We start from the raw sequence: 23,697 nt of genomic DNA, 5'->3' as shown, positions 1-23,697 counted from the left end.
GAACTTTGATTTCTGATGCAAAGGAGCAGCATTCATGGACAGAATATACTGAGAAGAGGGTGTGACTACTTATTAACAGTAGCTACCAGACACTGTGTTGGTGTCCTCTTCTCAAAGTATTCGTCCTCAACTGCACATCAGAATTCTGGTGCCATGCCCAGATGGACTATAAACCTCCCGCACACTGACAGGTCATAACTTAGAGGATTTAAAGCAACAAAGCGCTCTCAGCACAGGTGATGTCAGGGCTCAAAACGCCGAGGCTTTTCCTTTATCAAAGCTATAAATCACAGTGCGACCTTCCATACGTCCGCACCACGCTGCTTTCCTGTCAGACAGCCTCTTAACCGGACCTGAACCAGATCATGTGGTAGTGATCATCTCGGGATGGTCCTTGTCACGTCTAACTGAGAACAATGGCCGGCCCCTGTAGAAACACAAACATAAATTGTTGTTCTGAGGTACTTTAGATGGCTCTGAGTAGAAACTCTGACTGGTTTAGTCCATAAGAGATCAGTCAAACAGAGCAAAAACAATACGTGAATTAATCTCCCAGCACAGCAGTTCCCAAAGTGTGGGTCAGACCTCCCCTACGGAGAGCTGCAGGTGATGAGAGAGCGAAAAAAAATATGTCTTCTTCTGATTCTAAATAGGTGAAGGATAAAGTTATGAACTATTTTCTTCACACAGTTTTAAATTTGAATTTATTGTCAGTGTAACAGGGATTAATCAAAATAAGGAAAATCAGCTTTATAGTAAAACCATTATTGTGGAAGTTACACCAGCCAGAGGCTAAATATAAAGACAAATATTCTCAATTAAAAACATCTAACCAGCACAAGACTTTGAGAACAGATGAATGAGCAGATCAAACCTTGAATTAAACCTTCATTTGAATGATTCCTAAAAATATTCATATATGTAATTAAGGGTATATAACACACTATAATGCCATAATACAAAATCAAAAAGAGATTTATCAATGTAGTATTTAGTACGAGACTCATTATTACCACTGCAAATCATTTCATGTGTTTATCTATGTTAAAACCCTCTCTAATGGGAGAGCTGGTAACTTTCCTGACTGGTGCTTTCCTCCCAGATCACCACGGTCAAGACGACATGAACAACTACATCAGTCAGTACTACAGCGAGCCGAGCAGCGGTGAGTTCCTGCTTCAGGTTCATGCCCTGGAGGAAAGCCCTTTGGAGTCCTGAAACTTGATGTGTTGTGTTTGCAGACACGGGGATCCCGGACCCGGCCCGCGTCATCACCACAGCTGCCATAGACGTGCACCTACCCAACAACCCCAGCCAGCTCCCGTCCTCCCTGGTGAGCGCGGACGCGGCGCCGTCCAGTCGCCTGCAGCGCACGGGCAGCTCGGTCAGCGAGGCCTCCTCCACCACGGTGTCCCGCACCAGCTTCAGCGCCCGCCAGCACAGCATCAGCAGCCACACGCTGGGCTCCTCCATGGACTGCAGCTCCACGGTGCGCGAGGCCTCCACCTCCACGGACTACAGCGACCAGCGCTGCTACCCTCCGCCCTACAGCAGCCCGCTGGCGCTGGGCACCCAGCCGAGGGGCAGCCCCAGCGCCGTGGTGCAGGAGCTGCTCTCCTCCCTCACCGAGGACTCGTGCCTGACGCAGAAGGGCCTGGACCCCGTCAACCTCAAACCGCCCAGCCCCACGGGCTCCACCAAGAACAGCCCCGAGCTGGAGCACAGGGTCAACATCTACAACAAGAGGAACCAGGAGAGCCGGCTGGGGCTCCACTCCAAGGCCGTCATCCACCTACAGACCAACGAGCCTCTCCTGGAGGAGAAGTACCGGATGATGGCGCCGGTGGACTCCGCAGTCAACCGCCTTTCAGAGACATAGGACTCCGAAACACTTCTGGTTTCAGCCGCAAAAATTAAACTCCCGTGTTGTTGGGAGACAGTGGCACACAAACTACAAGTCTGTCGTCCTCTGGAGCTCTGGAGCGCTGCAGCGGAGAGTTTCCTGCAGCATGGACAGCAGAGGAAGGCAGACAATATCAGGCAACAAATATCAGGAATTGACACATACACACACAAAAATACACTTTTACTTACTTTTACCAAAAGAAACCAGCAATTGGGCTCAAGCCCAGAGTTTCCGGACAAGAAAATGTGGCTTTTGATATAACTTCATTTGTAGGAAGTGAAACTTGATGCTTTCTGGGGTGAGACGCAGATATCTATATCTGTTTAGCCGAGAAACAAGCTGTGGATTTCAAGTGCAGGGATGTGAGCCGCTTCGCTTGTCAGTCTAATGTCTCCCAACTCACAACGTATCGTCCTCTTTGAAGGACTGCTGCAGGGTACATCGGATCACTCTTTCTAACCTTTGTCTTTCTATATTATTGACGACTTTGTATCTTGATTCTGTGAGTGGAAAAGAGTGCAGACTTTTGACTGGCGGGTGAGTCATGCGAGTTTTTATCCCGGTGCCATGACTGGAAGCTGACCGGACCCAGCCGAGTCGGTGTTTACCCGCGTTCTGCTGACAGCGGCACGACCGACATCAAGAATCTACCTGCACATGATAGATTTCATATCATTCAGGTCTGCAATGACATTTAAAATCTATATATTGTTTGGAAGCTGTAAATAAACAAGGATGGATTTGACCATCGTATCACAGTGGGAGAAAGAAAAACTGAGCGAGGGACTCGAAAGTTACAACGAAACACTGAAAAGTAAATCAAAGCATGAATCTTTCAGATTTGCCACCATATTGCAAACTGTTTATTGTACTGTCAACAGACCCTTTCTACGTTTATGGAGGCAGCACTGCAACATAAAATAAACCCAATAAAATGAAAACATGGCAAATAATGACAGGTCTGTGGTATGCAGTTACACCGTTTATTAGGATTATTCTCCAAAAGGCATCGCTCATGCAAGCACAGCTTTATGTTAGGATGAAGGATCAAGCATTCCCAAAGAGGTCTTACCGTGCTCTACAAAAATTAAATACAAATTACAACAGCTGTACTACCAAAAGCAAAACAACACCGCCCTGCCAAGGTAAGTACAACGTATCACCCACTGATATTGAACACATACAGTATTTATAAAAACTGGTATGTACGCTTTTCCCCTCGGTTGAGATTTTATCTGATGCAGGTTACAGAGAAGATGTTGAGGAACAGCTTCAGAAGTGTTTTAAGGCCGGGACGGTTGTCGGGAGTCCCCTGCGGATCTGCTCCGGCTGCAGGTTTCAGCTGGTGTTGCTTCCTTACTTGTTGAGAGCGTCGGTCATCTCAGGAACAGCCTGAGGAGAGACAACACGGGAGGAACTTGTGATAATTCATCAGCTTTGTACAGGGACAGTAGGGCACTTTTATACAAAGTTTTCATTACTTTAAATCAATTTCCACAGTGTTTATCATGTGTTATCCTGGCTGATTAAATCCTGTGCTTTCATATCAGTTTTATTTCCAAGTGCTCTGATCTCAATTCCAGCGACTTCTAATCACCCACTGCTGATGCTGGTCATTGTTTCATCAGAATGGAGACTGTGGCGCCTCCTACAGACCAAACTATGCAGAACCACACTATTCATTCTACTCCAAACTTTAATTGAAATGAGGGTCCAGACTATCAGCCCAGAGATAACTGCGCACTCAAGTCGTGAGGCTACCACAGGGAGGCGTTTCCCCCCCACCTGCAGTGGAAAGAGGACAGAGTCGCTTAAGTTTTGTAATGAACTCAACTGATTTTTAATCTACACCAACAACTGCTGGGACCACTTGACCCGCTTTGGAAGGTTTATTGACTCTGTTCGTTTTGATTATTAGGCGTCAGCGAGTCGTATCAACTTTGTCTTCAGTTCGACACTTTGTGTTGCAGTTAAATTTACAATGTATTTACTATTCCGCCTCCCTCTCTTCTGATTGGATTGAGGACAGACATGATGCCAGATTTAAAAGATTACACCGTCTAGCTGCTTATCTTGCTATGACTACAGTAGTCATACCTTTAACATAGCAACTTAAGAAATAAGCGAATAAATAAAGAACAGAAATGTTTAAGGTTTAAAAACATGCATGCTATAAGTTTGGAAGAGAAATACTGACCAGCACATTCCATAATATGACATTTGTGTGTTTATTACACAAACCGTAAAACATGCTGCGGAGATTTATCCCCAAGCAGCAGGTATACAAACATTTATCAGTGTTTAAAGGTTGATAAATGCAAGGGTGAAACTCAACGAGGGAGACATCTGGCTCATAAATAAACACAAGAGTCCTCTTTTTTCTTCCCCTCCACAACGACAGACTCCGAAAGACCTCAGAGGTAAATATATGAGCACAAAATGATTCAAATAGCTCGCATAGTGAGGTGAGCAACGGAGCAGAATCACCCGTCTCTGCCTCGGCTGGTACAGGGTATCAACTGTCCATTTGGGGGGAAAAGTAGAAAGCCCATCCATTTTAATCAGTTATCTGAGGAGTGATCACCTGTAAGACGATTCCCCCCGGCGGGTCGCAACTCCGCTGCCGTCAGCTATTATTACTGATCACTTCTGTGGAGTTTGTCGGGACACCTGGGCCGCCGAGGCGCTACAGAGGCGGGCTAAATAAAACATGACCGACAGGACGCACGAGGAAAATATAACCCTCTAGGCTTTCACGGGTCGCGCCGGACCCGGCGCGGCTCGTGCCAGCGCGCTTGGCTCGCCGTCCCCGGGTGCCAGCTCGACACAAGAAGGCAACCGAGCGCATAAATGACCTGGCAAGAAGGGGCTGAGGCATTTTCTGTGCGCTCGGAGATGCCGACGCGCTCCGAACATTCAGTCGGGGACTCAATAATTCAGCGCCGTGCAGACATCGTGCAAAATTTATCAATGAGAAAGTTATAGTCTGACTGTCACTCAGGACGTGACGATCGCGGCGCAGGCAGAGCGAGTCCACCTGCAGCGCGGTTGTTTCCCCAATGTGAGATTACGGGAACTCTATTGGAGGGATATCAATCCCAGATGGTTACCTTGAAGAGATCAGCCACTAAGCCGTAGTCAGCCACCTGGAAAATGGGAGCCTCGGGGTCCTTGTTGATGGCAACAATAGTCTGAGAAAGAAAAAAAAAAAAGGCACATTTGACTATTTTGAAGGATTTCTGTTTTATTAAAGAAGCTGAAAAAAGAACATATTATTAGGCTTAACTGTCACAAAAAAATAGAAAATGTTCATGGAGTTGTGTAAAAACAGTTGACAGAGCTGCCATCAACATAACCACATTCTATCCATTTCCTTCGGTGCAGACATGTCGCCACTGTCCAGCAGCCTTGCAGTTTTACCAAAACGTCTTCATCCAGATATCAAGAGTCTGCATCAATGCAGCAATTCAACTTCCTGCTTTTTATGCAGAACATTGTAATTGGAACTTTTACCTTGCTGTCTTTCATTCCAGCCAAGTGTTGGATGGCTCCAGAGATCCCGACAGCAATGTACAACTCCTGCAGACAAGAGCAGAAGACAGTGAGGCAAAATAAAACCAGCTGTAATATGAACGATCAGAGCATGCTGGGGCAACCATTACTTTATCTACAAGACACCATATTGATTATCTCTGTTGTGAGAGTTAAATTGTCTTGTGACATGAGGATTATACACAGAGAAATACAAACTCGACCACTTAATGGTATTTAACACATGCCTACACTAAATGCTACTAAAAAACAACAAAACTCAGCATGAATAAAGTTTGTGAAAGTTTCAAGTTTCTTAAAACATTAAACCAGATTTAATTTATATCCAATTAACCAAATTTCACAAGCTTGTCCTAACATTTACAAAATGCGATTTGGAGGGTCGGGCCCCGTCTGAGGCTCAGAGCAGATATCCACTGCACTCTGCTTTAGTGGATCGGCTAATTCATTTACACAGCTAAATGTGCCATCATGTACATTCTGCAGGGCCTAATGTGTGGATAATCACAGCTGGGGAAACCCGTCTGGACCACATAATGGGAACTTAACCTTTTTACTGGGGAAGTGCAGCTACCAACATCAAACTGGACAAGTCTACACACACTCCACATGCAGGATGGCTGGAGAGTTACCTACCTTTGAACTCTCTATCAAGAGAATGAAATTTAGGTTTTTTTTAACTGAAAAAAGAAGAGGAAGGAACTTACGGGTGCAACAATCTTTCCAGTCTGTCCAACCTGCATGTCGTTGGGGACATATCCGGCGTCTACGGCAGCTCTGGATGCACCGACTGACAAAATAACACACACGATAATATTAACCACTGAGCAAAAACGGCCACAAAGTAACGAATGACAAGTGAATACCTGCAGCATTCAGCTTATCGGCGAGGTCGTACAGCAGCTTGAAGTTGTCTCCACTCTTCAAGCCCCTTCCTTGAAACGAATAAAATCAAAGATTCGTCTTTTTAAATGCAGCGACAAAGTGATCGATCCAGTCAAAAATGACAGAGAAAACTGGTGTCTCTGCTTCAGATGTACGACCACGTACCTCCTGACACCACGACCTTCGCGCTGGTCAGTTCTGGACGGTCGCTCTTGGTCAGACTCTGCTCCAGCCACTCGGAGACCCCGCAGGGAGAGGTGGAGGACACTGAATACAACGAGAAACAAAAACTCCTGAAGAGCTACGCCTGTTATCACAATCCGGGAAGTTTTTATGTTTTCACTGCGCGTTGACCGACAACACAAGCCAGTGCATATACATACAAAACTGGGAAAAACACTGATTTTGTGAAATATTTTATATTTTGAGATACTTCATGTTCAAAACTGAGTGTATGTAAAATAACTAAAACAGATAATCCTCCTTTCAATAAATCTGAATGGTTAAACTTCCAAATTTCCACTATATTCCAATTTTCGCAATGCACCTGTATCATGGTTAGTGTGTGGTAGAGAAGTGGATCAGTTGTCTGACCATTGACCTGGTTATTCATATTGTTAAACAACTTCCAAATGAAGAAGAATTGGTGATTTATATTACCTTCTTCCGATGCGGCGCTTCCACCCTCAATGGCAGCTGCTTCAAAAGACGTCCCTCTGACAGTGAACACCTTGATCGGCTCGTTACATTTCACTGTGCTGAGGGCATTTCCTGTTGGATACAAACATTATCAGCTTTAAAACTGGTCAGCAGAACATAAACTCAACATATAACTGAAGGAGATTCATTAAAACTAAACTCAAACTGGCTCATTTACCACGATCATTCAATGTTGTTTGACTGATACTATAATAAATGAGGATAACAAAGTTAAATGTGGACGATATAAGAACATGCTGAATGTTTACCTGCATAAATCGTCCTGACAAAAGTGTCTGGAGATTTGATTTCAATAATATCAGAAACTGGGGCAACATCCAGTTTCGCCGCCACTCGGGGAAGAAGGTTCTGCAGTGGAGAGAGAAAGAGAACAAGATCACATCAGCAAGAACATCTGAAGGTCAGAGCTTCTGATCAGATATCAATACAAGAGAAAATTCTGTTTTTAAAAACAAATATATTTTCAAATAGAAGGAAGTGACAGTAGCCTACCTTTCCAAAAGCAGATGCGCCAGCACAGATGTGAGTAAAGTTGAACTGTTTTTGTGTCTCCAAGATTAATGGAGTCAACTCCTCTATAAGATTAGAAGAAACAGAAACAAAAATCAGACAGCCTGTGGGTTAAATTTCAGCTAGAAGAATTTTAGTTCTAAACAGGAGCGGAGAAAATAATTGACGACTAGTCTTATGTCTTCCTTTAGTCCCTGGAGCCTGAACCTTAATGCCTTTGTTTAGTCAAAAGCTGCAAATACGTAGGAATATATAAAAAAATAAATAAATAAACAATCGAGAAAGCCAACCAAGAAGCCATCGTGTCTCACTCACCGGGCAGGGCACCTTTGTATGAATCATGCTGGGCCACCAAAACCTTCTTCACTCCTTGTACTTTGCTGATTTGCTCGACAACCTGAGAAGACAGAAAGCCACTTGACTTCACTGGAAAACACAACATAATAAAATAATTACAAGGCAACACATCACAACAAGTGCAGCCATACTGTGTTGCATACCTTTGCACAGTTGGTCCCAGCAACCAGACAGGACACCTCTCCTCCGAGTTTGCTGGCAGCAGTGATGGCATTGAGTGTGATGGGTGTCAACTTGTCATTATTGTGCTCTGCAACCACCAAGGTGCTCTGAAACCTTTGGAGGAGGCCGGTCTGTTTGGGGGGAAAAAAACAACTTGGGTAACAAAAATCAAATGTGAAGGTGTTTCAGTGATACTGCTTTGTAATATTCACATCCTTTGAAAATTCGGCACTGTCTCAGGCAGACCTACACAGTATGTAACCCTGACCAATCGATATATGATCAATAAGACCTTACCAAGATTAATACAGAGCATTGAGTTTTTTAACAAGATACAGACACTCAGTTGTTACTTAAAGTTTAATGCAAAGTTGTGCATGAATGCGGGGAGACGATTGCCATGTTCAAGGTTTACAATCTGTCACCATTATCAGCTAAACAGGTAAAGATACACATTGACTAATACTGAGTGGGAACATGAACGCACGTAACATTGTGAGGTTTCTTCTCTATTAGGACAGATATCAATATCGACCAATTTAAAAAAAGATTCAACTTCTGGTTTGCTCATTCAGAACAATTCTGACCCCAAAACTGACCTCACAATCAGAACAGCACCACTTTTATTTTGTCTGGAATTGTGTATGCATTTCATGTCAACATGTCAAACGAGATTTTAGTGGGATCCGTCTTTTGAATTTCGAAATGTGCAGAAAACATGAGGACAAACAGTCCAGATCAGTCAGAGTAAAGCAGGATCCCACCAGCCTCATCTGGACAAAACTTATCAGTGTTTAGAGGTCATTCAAACAGAGCGGAGTCGGTAGATAAATTCTGACACTTTTCTGATTGACACTTAATCTGACAACTTTAATCATGGGGACACATGTTTTTGTTTTGGATGACACTTTAGTAACAGCTGACATTGACAGAGTGGCACTTTCATAACTGTTGTGGTGAAGGTTTCATAACAAGCTACCTGTGCTAACTCCAGTTAGCACTCAGGTCAAAACAAAGCAAAAATAACCCTCTCGATCGAGCCGTTTCACCGCGTGAAATTTAAATTGAGGTTAAGTCGGATCAAATCAATAAATAAATCCACGTGTGTTTGTAAGCTGGTGTCACCGCACGTCGAGCAGGAGGCTGAGAACTGAGAGCTGAGAGCTGAGAGCTAACCAGCTAGCAGCTGCTGCTGCTGCACACTCCGAGGGAAACCTTAAACTCTGACAAACTGAATTCAGTGAACAAGGTGTGTGTGTCTGAGAGAGAAAGACGGATAAAAAGACGAGACATGCTCTTACCAGCTGCTTGAGGCTGGATTTGTTGAATGCTCGGTTCATCTTGGATCTGCTGCTGGTTCAACACTGCAGAATAAACTGTGCCAAAGGTCAACAGCCGGCTGAGAGCAACTCTCGCGATATTTCAAAGAGACACGCCTCCCAGAGATAAACAATCGCTTGAGTTCTTATAATCATTTCCAATTTTAACATTTTCCAGTCAGTTGAAATATGTTTGCCTTCAAGCTAGTACATCTTTAAAAAAAATAAATAAATAAACATGTCATTTTGGAAATATTAGTGCACTGTGGATGTTTTCAGATTGCTTCTTTTCAGCAGTGTTGGGCAAGTTACTTCTAAAAAGTAATTACTTACCTCAAAAAAGTAACTGAGTTAGTAGCTGAGTAATAATATTTTAAAAGTAACCAATTACTAGGCGAATTAAGCAATGTGTTACTTAAAAAAAGTGTAAATATTTTTTTTTTCTTAATAGAACTTTTTTCTTCTTTTTTTTCCTATAATGGAAGATGCATGCTCAATTATTTATTTTAAAACTGAACATATGATTAATAAAATACGCTTTACAGATTAAATTGCAAACAGGAAATACTGCATGAACCTTAAATATGCAAATGTTGCTGAGTGATGATATGAGACAAGACACCAATCAAATGTAATTTGTAGTTGTATATAGCATTCTGCATATTGCCAGGGACTGTAATGACTAGATTATTCGTTAATCAAAATAACAACACCTTCTTTTTTTAAAGCCAACCACTGATCTTGATAACACAGCTCAATTTGGCAGGTGTTCAAATGGCTATGCTAATTAGATGATGACGTCATTTAGAACGTTCCTGACTGTGGAATTGGCAACATTGTATCATTTTAAAGCAACATTTTGTAACAAAACACAATAAATGAGCATTTAATGAAAATATCATTATTTCACATTATGCACTTTAATTTGAATTATTATGAAATTGTAATTTGAATACCGCAACTCAACATTCAATTTAATTCAGCTTTATATAGCGAACAACAGTCATTTCTAAGCACCGTACAGTTCCACATGAGCAAGCATTAGCGACTGTGGAATAGAAAAAGTCCCTTTTTAAATTAACATAACTAAATTAAAAAAGGAAAAAGGGGTGGGAGGGGGGGAGCTACAGGAGAGACAGAGAAAGGTTTATCTGTAACCTCAACTCCAAAGTACAAAACTTGCTTAAAACAGTTTACAAACATATTGGTACTCTCTTCAACATGCCCCAGTTCTCTCTGTGAATAATTAGTTTTTGACATGCATCTGGTGTCTAAAAGCAGGTTTTAACACTGTATGTCTAATGCCATAAACACACAGATTAGAACAAACGGTAGTTAAAACACATGTGTTTCTTTAAAATTAAGACAAAGCCATTGTTTTTATATTTTTAGCTACATTTTATGTCAATATAGCACATATCTTCAGAGGCTGGATAATTTTGTCTGAAAGCAAATAAAGCCACACCAGGTTACAAATATTGTCAAACAGCTTAGGAGATCAAAACATAACTTTCTGCTGGGTTTAAAGTCTTTCATGCTATAACAACAGGGAACAAAACACCTAAAAAAATCATGCTGTGTTTATTAGAGAAATATTACCTGCTTATTCCATCGTTTTTTGTTTGTCCTTTTCAAAAGAAATACAACTACAAACGATATGCACAAGTTTCCCCTGACAATTTGAAACAAAGGACAGAAAACTAAATGTCCACTTCTTATCATAATTTTGTGAATGGTCAATCCACTAAATCACAATTATGTAGGTCCTTTATACAATAAATTTTGCCTAATCGTTGACCTGATAAAATATTGTACATAAAGGAAATATGAACAACAATGAAGACCACAAATGTGAAAAAAAAAATCCAAGTGTAATTCTAACCCAGTCTACTCTCATGTGATTGTATTGTCCACTAGAGGACGCACTAGAGGAGCGTGGTAAATGCAGGAGGTGACAGTGTATCATGTCTTTATAAATCCAAATTCTTACAAACTCAGAAAAAAATACTAAAAAAAGAAATTGGACAACACGAATGACAGAAACAGAAGGCTATGGGTGAAAGGAAAGATAGGAGTAAAAATAAGCGTAAAACTATATGGGAGTAGCGCTGGGTAACGAATAAACAACACTGAGAATATGACTACAAGTGAGGATTTGATCACTAAGTGAAGAAATAGATGAAGGGTATAGATCATAATAATAGATAAGTAGGAAAATATAATGTAAATAAAAAGTACTGAAAAGAGTATAGTAAAAGTAACAGAGAGGTGAGAGTAAAAATGGTCACTACTGTGCCACGCGCGCGCGCACACACACACACACACACACACACACACACACACACACACACACACACACACACACACACACACACACAGACTGTAGTCAGCCAGCCCAGAGGATGTGGGGGGAGAGCCGGCGCTGGGGTCCTGGAGGAGAGGACTGGAGGATTTGCATGGCTCTCTCTCCTCGGACCTGCAGAGGTCCAGGTCTGCAGACGTCACCGGTCGATGATCTTTGTTTCTCTCCACCTCTCGGAGGAGGAATAAGAGTTTCTCCTCCAGTCCAGCCCCGGGACGGGACGGTCTCCTCTGCCGCTCCTCTCCTCCGCGCGCCGGCTCCCCGCCGCCTCCTGCTCCTGTATGGTGGATATCCTGCTCAACACTTCTTTCTTGGATGATATGGGGGATCATTCCAAAAGTAAGCCCGATCATTAGTTTTTTTTTTTTTGTTTGTTTTGTTTTGAAAATTTCGACTTTTACACCCGAATGTTTCAGATGATCTTCTAAAAATTCTTTGTTTTTTTGCAGAAAACTACTAAAAATCTGCAACTTGTCAAAGCGAAAAACTACAAATATTCTTCCAGCTATACTTAACTCCTTATGTGATGTGTGGCGCATGCATCCAAAGTAACTCAATCCACCGGGGTGTATTTTTAGCTCCAGTGGCCTCGTAATAATTCATCCACTTTATAAAAGTGCTTTTTGTTGTGATCCCTGCACAATAGCCAGCGTCTCCCTCAGGTGAAGGGACTGTCAGGGGGATTTATTCAGTTCATGCTTCCCTCACCTCACAGAGAAGTCGGGATTCGCTATGTGTGTGGGCTGTGGAAGTCAGATCCAGGACCAGTACATCCTGAGAGTTTCCCCGGACCTGGAGTGGCACGCTGCCTGCCTCAAGTGCGCAGAGTGCAACCAGTACCTGGACGAGAACTGCACTTGTTTCGTGCGCGACGGGAAAACTTACTGTAAAACAGATTATGCAAGGTGTGGACTTCAAATACTTTTTTTTTTTTTTATTTTAATAATGTTATTTAACTAAATAATAAAAATGCATACGTTATTTGAGATAAAAACAGGCAGATATATGCTTGGGCATGCATGGGACCGAGACATCTCCGTGCTCCTTTTCAGGTTGTTTGGCATCAAATGTGCAAAGTGTAACATGGGCTTCTGCAGCAGCGACCTGGTGATGCGGGCCCGGGACCGCGTCTACCACATGGAGTGTTTCCGGTGCTCTATGTGCAGCAGACACCTCCTGCCGGGGGACGAGTTCTCCCTGCGGGACGACGAGCTGCTGTGCCGGGCAGACCACGGCCTGCTGGCGGAGCGGGCCGCCGCGGGGAGCCCGCTGAGCCCGGGGAGCGTCCACGGCAGACCGCTGCACATCTCCGGTACCATTTTTCTTTTTATTTTTTATTTTAAAAAGATTTTTTTTTTTTTATAGTTCCATAAATATTAGTTAATTTCAAGCCTCTGATTTTTTTTTTGATTTTTTTAATTATTTTTTTCTTTATTTCTCAATCAGAGCCGGTGTCGGTCCGGCACCCCCCGCACCACCGGAACCACGTCCACAAGCAGTCCGAGAAGACCACCCGGGTCCGGACGGTGCTGAACGAGAAGCAGCTCCACACCCTGCGGACCTGCTACAACGCCAACCCGCGGCCGGACGCCCTGATGAAGGAGCAGCTGGTGGAGATGACCGGCCTCAGCCCGCGGGTCATCCGGGTCTGGTTCCAGAACAAGCGCTGCAAAGACAAGAAGAAGTCCATCCTGATGAAGCAGCTGCAGCAGCAGCAGCACAGCGACAAAACCGTGAGCGATCGCCTTTGTTTAATTTTCTTTTTTTTTTTTTTTTACATTGCATTATTTTGTTTCTCAGTATCAAGGCAAAAGACAGGGACTCTGCGCTTTTCATGCATCAGTTAAGATAAGATGCATAAAACTGCAACACACATAATGTATAGATTAAACATGATGTGATCATTTAAATCCACAAAATGAAGGGAAATAAATAAAAGTTTATGCCTAATGAAAAAACTGAACCTGAAAATAATATTAGTGAAATTTAGATAAAAAGATTAAATTATTCGTTACAAGCGTTTTCACTTTTTTTTTAATTTCTCTTATCATAATTTTAATTCAATGTTGAGGCTTTATCGTAGCAATTTTATTTCCAGTTCTCAATGAAGCTGCTCATATAAAATATGTATTTACAAAAGGTGAATGGTTATTTAATAATCACAAAGTTGAACGTAATGTTCTTGTTATCTGATATCCTGGAAGTGTGTTTCTTAAATGCCTCACTGTTAAATAATTTGGCTTAAAGCACAATGATGTGACGTTTTACCAGATCTCTGACCCAAAACTGAGAGAAAGTCGTGTTTTTATTGCTCTTGCAGAACCTGCAGGGCCTGACAGGCACTCCCCTGGTGGCAGGCAGTCCGATCCGGCACGAGAGCAGCGTGCAGGGGAACCCGGTGGAGGTGCAGACCTACCAGCCTCCCTGGAAAACTCTCAGCGACTTCGCCCTGCAGACCGACCTGGACCAGCCCGCCTTCCAACAACTGGTGGGAGTGGAGGCTTCTCAGCATGCATAAACACTTTAAATCCCAGTGCATGCCGAAACAGTTTAAATCCCAGTGCATGCTGAAACATTTTAAGTCTGCAGGTGTGCAGTGACACGGATAGAGAGGGGAGGAACAAAAGAAAGTAAATAAGAGGCAAATTAAACGTTTGAACTGTTTTCATGACACAGATTGGAGTGACGGACCAATTTGCATTTCCAAATTCAGCTACTGACACACTTTTCCGCACCAGGCTGCCATCAAACACCCCAAAACGAAGTGTTGTGTATCAAACTGGTTGTGTAAATCACACACGTGCAAACCACGTGGAACCTCCTGATCATGGCTGGGTCTCATGAGGTTGATAAGCAAACGTGTTTTAAGTCGCAGTTTGGGGGAGAATTTGAAAAATCTTTATTCACATGTTACTTTAAGGAACAATCTGATGTTATCGTATTTTTTTTCTAAATAACTTCATGCATTTTTATTAAATTTGCTTTTTTTTCTTATGGAGATCTTTGCCATCGTCGCCATCTCTCGCTGACCTGTCTCGCGCTTTGGCCCCGGCAGGTGTCTTTCTCTGAATCCGGCTCTCTGGGAAACTCCTCGGGCAGCGACGTGACCTCCCTGTCCTCGCAGTTACCGGACACACCGAACAGCATGGTGCCGAGCCCCGTGGACACGTGAGGAGGCCTCCGGGGTCATCCGGGGGGCGCCAAACTCTCACCCGCAAGAAAGTGCGCAAAGACCCCTCAATGACGCTCAAGAAAAAAAAAAAATACAAAAAATAAAAAAATGAAAGGATTTCTAGACGGATTATATCATCGGATACGCTCAGGGTCCGAGTGGGGATGTGACAGCTGTGGATCCGGGAGCGCGCACTGCTCATGGGCCTGTGGCAGCGGGACGCCTTACCTCCTTTACCACGATGCCAATACCTGAACTGGACATAATGGAAATATGTGATCGGATTCAAACATACGTGAGTCTTTTCCGGACGCCTGGACTCTCACAGCGCGTGTAGAGATGTGCATGATTTGTAAGTTTTTGTTATTGACTCTTGTAAATTATTGAAACAGAAGAGAAACAGAGAGGCGCGCAGTGTTGGCGTTTTCTCCAGAAAATAAGTTATTATTATTTATTCTGAGGACGCGTACATGATCTTATCAATAAATAAAACAAATGACTATTGCATGCAAAGTCCAAGTGTTTCCTAAATATACCAGAGGAGAACTTATAAGGTTGGGAAAATAAATGGAAATATCTAGACGCGCATACCTGCTGCCTGTAAAGCAACGACACTTCTTGAAAATTCGAGGTTTTTAATTTTTTTTTAAATTTATGACTGAAAATTAGACAAAAAAAAAAAAAAAAAAAAAAACCCAAATTAACGCCAGCTGGGAAATTTACTGTTAGAAATATCCAAAATGTGACTTTTAAGGAGGCGTTCTGGGTTAATGTGCACACTCATTAATTCATCAAGACGATTAGAGAATCTATTGGACTGAAAAATTAGAAGAAATTTATTTTAGAATTAACAAGTCATTTACATTTTTTTTTGTTTGAGTAACGAGCAAAATATAGATAGATGCAAAATATAGATAGATAGATAGATAGATAGATAGATAGATAGATAGAGTTGCAAAGACAAACTCAACAGCATTTTATTAAAAACATCTCCAAAGTGATGCACATAAAGTTATGGATCAGTCCTGCAGCCTTTATAGTGATCTATTGGTTAAAAAACCTATAGCCTCCCAAAAAAAAAGAAAGTTGTATTGATTATAAGCTGAAAATTCCCCTGTAGTCCACGAGTTAGTAACTTTACTCAGGATAATTAGAGCTGATCTGTCTTTGAGCTGGAAGGCTCGCTGACTAATTACTGACAAGGTATCATTAAACATTTGTCCCTTGAGTGATGGATCAGTGAACGGGACAAAGAAAAGTTGCAATCTATTGATTTGGATATTTAAATACAGCCCGGAGCCATTTTTTTTTGTGCCCAATGTAATAATAGTAAAATGTAGTTTTGCTCCAGTCATCCGGATCAAACGGTCCTATTTGAACAGTGTCTCCTACCTGAGGCCCACGCTGAGCTGCAAGTCTAGACAGAGGAGAGGCGGAGGCCCGGCCGCCTCCTTATCTCCATCTGGCATCACCTGCACGCGGAGGGCACCGCCGCGCGCCCGCGGACGCATCCTGGCGTGTCCTCAGTTTATTTTCATTCCTGCAGGAATCCTGAGCGGCAAATAGCCGCTGGACAAAGAGAGCAGGCAGGTCAAACAGAGACTGACACACTACACCTCAACAATTTGTTGGGGAGGATCAGCTTTTATCAGCAAGCGAAAGGGGAGACTCACAAACACTAAAAAAAAAAAAAAAACTGATAAAAGATCTAAAATTCAAGCCAAGGAGATAATTGTGTCTATTTATAGTAGAAATATTATCAAGAAATATACACAAGGCTATGAAATGATAAACATGAAATCTTATATGCTTATTATAAATCTTAAAATAAATACCTTAAGTCAGGATCATAAGAATGATATAAACAGCTTTATTAGATTTGGCTGACAGGACATTAAACAGTGCAGAGCTCACACATTTTTCCAGATGTTTCCAAATGAACAGACAAGCTGAAGGACAGTTCAGCAGTTTGCCTCAGTGAAAGTTTTCATTTCATTTTTCGACATTCTTCTCATTTTGAGCTGCAGTAAAAATTTGAAGGTTTGTCCAGTTGTTAAGACAAGTTCAAGTTTTTTTAAATATAAAATATGTAATGTACAAAACTATAAAATATAGCAATACTTTCAAACACTATTTTCAGTTTTTGACTCATGTGAAATATTCTTAGCTCATCTCATATTAACATATTTCAGGCGTGCTAAAAAAAAAAATTGTGAAAGGTTCACTTTTTGAATCAAATTAGAAATAAAATTCCAATCGAGTTTAATTTTTTGAGATGCAATTGGACCAAGAAACCAGAACACAAAAAGGATTTAATGTCAATACATATATGTATACATGTTTATTACTTTTTTCCCCAAATCACCCATGAAACCAGAAATCCTGTAAACATATCAGTCAGCATAGGACTCCAAAAAATCAAACAATAATGGAAACGACTGTTTAGAAGTGACAGTTATATTAAAATGTTTTTATTGTGCACAGAACAAAATTTATAAAACAAAAAAACAACCATATAACTTTTATTCTTGACAATGAAGGTAAATAATTCCTGACAAATCCTTCCTACAGTAACAAAGTGCCTTCAAACAAGGAGTGAATCTTGAAACATATTCGCAATCAAGGCAGGTCATTTAACACAGAACTGGCCTTATGCAGACTAGAAAACAACATTCTGGTCTTTCACATTCAGAAATTAGTTATTTTATAATAAATTAACAAAAAATGCACAGATGAAAATGTTTGGCAAACTTAAAAATGACAGGAAGAGTAAATGTTTCAGGTTTAGACTGGAACTGCTCGGAAAGTGGAACCATTTCTATCTACAGCAGGAAAAAGAAAAAAAAGAAAAACATGGCTTTTTCAGGGTCGACATGGACTTGATGTGAATCTGTTTCAACTGCAACACAAATAAGACATTTTGTGCAAAATTCAACCATCAATCTGATTTCCATGAAATCAAAACAGAGGCGCCAACATACAAATAAGGCCGAAGAAAACATGGAACTGTTGTGCAGACTTTAAGTCGTGGAGAAAGAAACCGACAAAATCAAGGAAACCTCCAGCGTGTCAGAGTCTTTGTGATGGGTTATTATTCACTCCTCGTGCTTATTGAGGAAAAACTTGAGCGCCGAGTCCCACTGATCTCTGGGAAAGCGGTTGGACAGTTCACAGTAATCCAGAGGCTGGGAAACTGCAGACAGAAAACAACAACTGCGTTCAACAAGTATCACAGATGCTTTAATAAGCAAGTGGAAAGTTTAAAACATGGCTGTCCTGAGATTAAAAGATACGTCTCAACGGCCACAATCCAAAATCTGACATTAAGGTGATCAATAACCAACTCTTTATCTAAACTCGATGAAACTCAATGTTGTTATTTGTTTGATGCACTTAGAATAACTCACCCGTTTTGTTAGTTTTGCTCTCTGACTCCTTCTCATTTGCAGCACAGTCCTGGAAGAAATATCACATGTCAGCAAGCATCAAAGAGTAGACACTGCAAGGTTATGTAACGATGAAATTATTTGTGTCGTCCCAACCTGATTCAATAAGAGCTTCCAGTAAACAAAAACACAGAGAGGTTCAGGAGGAGTTAAAGCGGCAGAAACATTTCCATCTCATTGTGATTCATTTGCCAAACTAAGCCGTCGCGGACTGAGCCGTCCCGCTCGGAGGAGGAGGAATGCTCCTGAGGTTAAGTCGCGCCATGCATTATTGCTTTGTTTGAAAGAAATTGACAATGGCTTGTCTCCCTTTGAATGGGAGTTAATCAGTGTCTAAACAGTGGTGGTGGCAGAGTGGAGCGGCGCTTGTTGTCAGAGGGAGATGAAGGAGACGGGGCTGTTTACTGGGAGCTGAACCAGTGGCAGGTAAATCCACTGTGAAGGAAGCCATCCGTCTTAGTGAGGAGCTCGGCCTGTCTGCTACAGAGACCTGAAGGGCTTCTTTTCTGGAATGTTAAAGAAACTGACCTCACATAGAGAATCTGAGTCCAAAAAAAACCCCCCCTCAAAATTAAAGCAAGGAAAGAGGTTTTATTCTTTTAAAATGTGCTGTCCGAATACATTTTACTCTGCACCTGTGGGTGCCTGGCGGCGTCCCCGCGTTTACCTGGATGAAGGTGGCGAGCAGCAGACAGCTCATCTCCTGCTGCAGGATGACCTTGTTGTGCGGGTTGTTGTAGCAGGCGGAGATGAGGGTGGGGAAGAGCACTCGGATGAGCCGTGCGTGGCTGAAGTACCGGAAGGGCAGCTGACACAGTTTCTGCAACACGCTGGGCTGGCGGCCAGACTGCACTATCACCTGGAACACACACACACACACACACACACAAACAAAGAAACACACACTCAGAGCAGTTGCCAGTCACTCCGCTCGAGCCAGCCGGTGGCACCGCTGGCTGTAAATCGCCGCCCCGAGCCCCTCCCACATGTAAATCTGCCACTAAAACAACACACAAACAGCCATTAGGAGGAGACCGGAGGGGAGGCTCAGCCTCCCACCGCACAATTACAGGCTGTAAAACACAATGATGGGATGTTTCGCCGTGAAACGGCGACGGCGGAGCTGCTGCTGCTGTTGCAACATAAAAAAGAGCGACGTGAACCGATGTCATCGTTAGTGGTTAAAACTTCACTTTCAAGTTTGGCGTGGAAGCGGGAGTGAAGCTGGGGTTGAGAGGGCATTCTGGGGGCAAAAAGGGTACGAAGGTGGGGGTGGGGGGTGGCTGAGGAGGGAGCGGTGCGGCCACCCCCCCCCACTCTCAAAAATGAGCAATACCATTAAGGGTATTTTCACCCCGCTGACATCCTGCTCTCCGTCAGAGCCCGTCAATCACCGCCGGCATTAAAACCAAATCACTCGCAGCCCCGTTTGATTAGAAGCTCTGGTCATCCCCCGCCCCCCCCCACTCCAGCTTCAGGCCACCGTCAGCACTCATCTGAGAGCTGGAGGGTCAACACGTTAAATCCTGGCCGAAGAAAGAAGAAGAAGAAGAAGAAAAAACAAAACCCTGTCCTGCTTTTGCAGGTACAGAGCGCAGGCCTGGGGGGGCTCAGCGTGAAATGGAAACCAGAAGGGCGAGGTGAGGTCCCCAAGTCGCCGCCACATAAATTCACGAGATTTACAAGATTTTAAAAATACACTCACTAATACTCTTCCCCTTTGATAATGCACTCCCACGTCCGCGCAGCGGGATAAACAAAGCGATAATTCACCGCTTTTATCAGTTCAAGGTGAAGCCTCTCGGAGTGGCTCTGCGCTGCCCGGTTCAAAGGGACAGAAAACAGTGTCACTTCCTGTCATCATTCATCTGGAGGATCCATCCACTGGAGACAAACAGCCTGGGCTTTTATGAATCGCAAATACTTGGACACTGAAAGAGCACTGCATTCATCCACTGAAACTTCATGAGGCTCAGAGAAGAAGACATTAAAAATAGAAGAATTAAAAAAAAAAAAAAAAAAAGAAAGAAAAGAAGGAGAGGAACTCTTTACTTGTTGGACAAAGGCGGGCCCCGGGCTGTTTAGGTTATTTTCACACTGTGTAATTTAAGCAATTTTGTGCTACTTCCCCCCCCCAACTAAATCTGACATCTCCATATTTTATCTCTGTGTTGCAACGCTGACCAAATGGACATTTGAGGGCTCATAAATTTCTGCGGCTGAATTGACTGGAAAGGCCAAGACTTGGTTTTTTTTTTTTTTCAGTCTGCAAAAGTGAAAGAGTCTCCCCCGTTCTTCTCTTTTAATCCGGAGCGTTTATGCTGGGGTATCATAATTTAACACCGCAAGCCGGTCCTGGATGTTTGAGTTGGAGCTCCGAGCAGATCCCGCTCACAAATCACCCGGCGATCTCATAATCCCTCCACTATGCGCGATTCCATCTTCGGCTGCCTAAACAAATTGTCCAGCCTCAAGTGCCTGACGCAGGGAGACATAAAACAAAGCCTGGTGGCAGCGAGAGTCTGGAGGTAGAAACCCAATCGCCTGCCAACTTTCCACGCCTCCGCCAGGTGAAAAGCAACACCGGGAGGAGGGTGGGGGTGGGGGTGGGGGTGGGGGGACTTGCAGAGGTTTCCAGCTCCAGATTAAGCCGCGGCGTTACTTCTCCCAGCTCAGCTGAGGCATCTGCGGCTCAAAGGCCCGACGTCGTAAAAACTAACAACAAGCATCTGAATCCACGCGTCTGGAGCAAGAAACAGACTCGGTGTGTCCCGGCCGCTCTGGTCCTCCTTAAGCTCCGAGTCCTGGCGCTTTCAAACGGCTTTATGACACTTCCATTACATAACTTCCTCACTGTCCACAAAGACAACAAAGAGAGGGAGAAGTTAATGTTCTGAAGCAAACAGACTCCAGGAAAACCCCGCCGACGAGGCGGAAACGCAAGTTAAAGCACAATTTAAGGAGCCAGAGCAGAAAAAGGAGGCCGACATTGTTCGGCCTGGCAAGAAAGGATAAATCTGAAATGACATAACGTGCATGTAAACAAGATTCTGCAGCATGAAAGATGTTTCAATTCCGATTGCGACTCGAGGAAATTTCAACTAGCGCAGGCTTCTGTAACCTCCTCAACCGGAGAGCTCCTCTGGCTGCAAAATGCATTTTGTCTGAAGCCACAAAACACATTTTAACCTTAAAATAACAACACAGCTTTCAGATGTTTATGTACAATTTTGTGGCGTATTGCAAAACTGGAGTTTATTCTGGCATGAATGAAATGAGGAACGAAGAACCGCCGATTTTCAGGATTTTAGGCGCGTTTAGTACTTTTTATGTTCATCAGTTTCTCTCCAAAACAGAAGATCCAGGACTATTTGCAATTATTGATTACTTTTTTTTTCATTTCAGCTTACCAAGAGCAGGATTCAGTATCTCCCCTTTAAAAACCTGATTATCACCTTTCAGTGGACAGCTGAATTTCAAATCAATTTCAATTATATAATCAAAAAACTTAAAAACAGAACTGTTCAAAGAGTGAGCGGATCCAAATCAAGCTATTCATTTAAACCGTTTCTCAGATTTCTACATATATTTAGAGGTGATTTTCCTCATTTTTAAGTAAAATTTACTACATTCCTAATTTATTCCCAATGATCATGAACTTTATGCCGATTAACAAATGTCATTATACAATTTTTTTTACTCTTTCTGGTATCTATAAAGGGTTTTTTTTCTTTTCAGTTGAAAAAAAATATATATATACAGTATATATATTTTTTACACTCATCTTCCAACCTGCTCCACACACTAAAATGTACATATTTAGATATAAAAAAATGCAACATGAGTCCAGTTATGGAAGCCACAGAGAGGTCAAGCAGCCTCCGGAATCATGTCTTTTTATGTGGTTTTTGTATTTCCATTTGCCCGACCACCTGAGGAGGAACCAGAGTCAGAACAGAGCCGTATATCTGACACTTGAACTCGCAAAACAAACCAGATCCAGGGGAAGTGATAAGGAACCAACACAAAGCGGACCAAGTCAATTAAATGTTTAGTACTTTTTGCGACGGCTTACTGAGACGTGCACAGGACGCTGTGTATATTGCCCTTGGACAATCAGTTGCCATCGACGCAGACATTGACAAAGACACTCCAACTTGATGTTTGGGGGGGAAACTGTCAGTCGTTTTAAAATCCAATAAAACCTCCTGTTTACACAATAAAGCTGAATAACTCCTTATTTATCTCTATGAGCCGACGCTGTCATTCCGTCCCAGATCCGACCGCTGATAGTCGAGCTCGGAGGCCGACGTGACGACAGCGCGGCAGACGGATGGAAACTCCTCACTGAAAGGCTCGCAGGGATAAAAATGTCCTCAGCTTCACTTAAAGTCAGTTGGACCTGCGTTCACCCTTGAAGCGGAGTGTAAATCATCTACTGAGCTAACAATCAAGTTCTCTCCTGCTGGTGAGTGGAGTGTGTTTGTGTGTGTGTGTGTGTGTGTGCTTCCCTGCCCTCTGTTTACTCTGCTGGGTGATACTGAGTGTGTATTCTCTGCTGCTGGCTCCCCATGGTCTGCGCGAGCTGCACTCACCCTGCAGGCACTGAGGGCTTGGTTGTCTTGGCAGTAATGGACTGCTGAAGGAAGAGTTTCAACATCAGGTTAACAGGAATTACAGGCCGAGAGCCGGGCTCGGGGCGCCGCGGGGCGGAGGAAACGCCCTCCGTGAGAATAGGTGGAAGATGAGTGGCCCTCGTGGATAAGGTGTGTGGGATGCTGAGGCTGGAAACCGAACACAGGCCGTTTCAGGAGAAGACCCGAAAGACACAATTCAAAAAAATATAATGTTATATCTATAATATCTATTGTTTGCAAAGCCAAGGGAGACCTGATTTAATAAAGTTAAAAGTATTATAAATATTGTTATAATACAGTCAGAAAAACAATACAGAGTTTATTATACTTTTTTAAAAAAGCTTTCTTCTCAACCTTCATACAGTTTCCCTGATTGCGTCATTTAAATACATTTCAATTGATTTTTTGGTGAAATTGCTGCTGATACTTTTCTCTTAATTCTAAACTGTAGACACCCTGGTTCACATTTCCTCTCTGTGTTTTAAATGCAGAGATGCAATGATTTAAAGACGTAAAGAGCAGAAAGCACAGACACTGTCATTCATTTTGACGGAGCAAACGATCTGCACTTGAGTATTATTTCTCTAAATCCAGTAGTAAAGTATCTGCACTTCTGCGATTGTGCTACTTCCAATTAGACCTGTGTGTGTGTGCGTATGCATGCACGTG

The 23,697-nt window shown here is 42.8% G+C and overlaps 4 protein-coding genes across 7 annotated transcripts in view; 2 read left to right on the top strand and 2 right to left on the bottom strand.

Annotated features, from left to right (window-relative positions):
* The window catches only part of tmem266 (transmembrane protein 266), a 28,153-nt gene extending 26,256 nt beyond the window's left edge, over positions 1-1,897 (top strand). For both annotated transcript variants that reach the window (XM_030095657.1, XM_030095658.1), the window contains exons 10-11: positions 1,103-1,165; positions 1,242-1,897. In XM_030095657.1, coding sequence (XP_029951517.1) covers positions 1,103-1,165; positions 1,242-1,879 — 701 coding nt within the window. In that variant the 3' untranslated portion in view covers positions 1,880-1,897. The remainder of the gene's footprint in view (positions 1-1,102; positions 1,166-1,241) is intronic.
* Positions 1,898-2,739: 842 nt separating this feature from the next.
* etfa (electron transfer flavoprotein subunit alpha) lies at positions 2,740-9,489 on the bottom strand. Of its 2 annotated transcripts, XR_003931771.1 has the most exons (13): positions 9,394-9,489; positions 8,074-8,223; positions 7,889-7,970; positions 7,556-7,638; positions 7,312-7,411; positions 7,004-7,114; positions 6,509-6,610; positions 6,325-6,393; positions 6,166-6,248; positions 5,420-5,485; positions 5,017-5,097; positions 3,145-3,298; positions 2,740-3,112 (listed from the first exon to the last, which is right to left on the bottom strand). XR_003931771.1 is itself a non-coding variant. In XM_030095659.1 (12 exons), exons 1-12 carry the CDS (start codon positions 9,430-9,432, stop codon positions 3,263-3,265), a joined length of 1,002 nt encoding a protein of 333 aa, XP_029951519.1. In that variant the 5' UTR covers positions 9,433-9,489; the 3' UTR covers positions 2,740-3,262. The 2 variants fall into 2 exon arrangements, 1 of the variants encoding a protein (XP_029951519.1); XM_030095659.1 differs by having other exon boundaries at positions 2,740-3,298.
* Positions 9,490-11,976: 2,487 nt separating this feature from the next.
* On the top strand, positions 11,977-15,247 carry isl2a (ISL LIM homeobox 2a). The gene is made up of 6 exons (XM_030096472.1): positions 11,977-12,112; positions 12,489-12,678; positions 12,826-13,085; positions 13,220-13,506; positions 14,094-14,261; positions 14,829-15,247. The coding sequence occupies exons 1-6, from the start codon at positions 12,055-12,057 to the stop codon at positions 14,943-14,945; spliced, it is 1,080 nt and encodes a 359-aa protein (XP_029952332.1). The 5' UTR covers positions 11,977-12,054; the 3' UTR covers positions 14,946-15,247.
* A 1,616-nt stretch (positions 15,248-16,863) lies between these two features.
* The window catches only part of scaper (S-phase cyclin A-associated protein in the ER), a 55,581-nt gene continuing 48,747 nt past the window's right edge, over positions 16,864-23,697 (bottom strand). The window contains exons 29-31 of one of the 2 annotated variants that reach the window (XM_030095685.1): positions 19,059-19,250; positions 18,353-18,401; positions 16,864-18,138 (exon numbers count right to left, since the gene is read on the bottom strand). In XM_030095685.1, coding sequence (XP_029951545.1) covers positions 18,041-18,138; positions 18,353-18,401; positions 19,059-19,250 — 339 coding nt within the window. In that variant the 3' untranslated portion in view covers positions 16,864-18,040. The remainder of the gene's footprint in view (positions 18,139-18,352; positions 18,402-19,058; positions 19,251-23,697) is intronic. The other variant, XM_030095686.1, reaches the window with a different exon arrangement.

Source organism: Salarias fasciatus, chromosome 7 (assembly GCF_902148845.1).
Source record: "Salarias fasciatus chromosome 7, fSalaFa1.1, whole genome shotgun sequence".
In the NCBI taxonomy this organism is placed as follows: domain Eukaryota; kingdom Metazoa; phylum Chordata; class Actinopteri; order Blenniiformes; family Blenniidae; genus Salarias; species Salarias fasciatus.
Note: the sequence above shows the minus strand (reverse complement) of the source record. Positions and strands in the feature narration are given on the sequence as shown.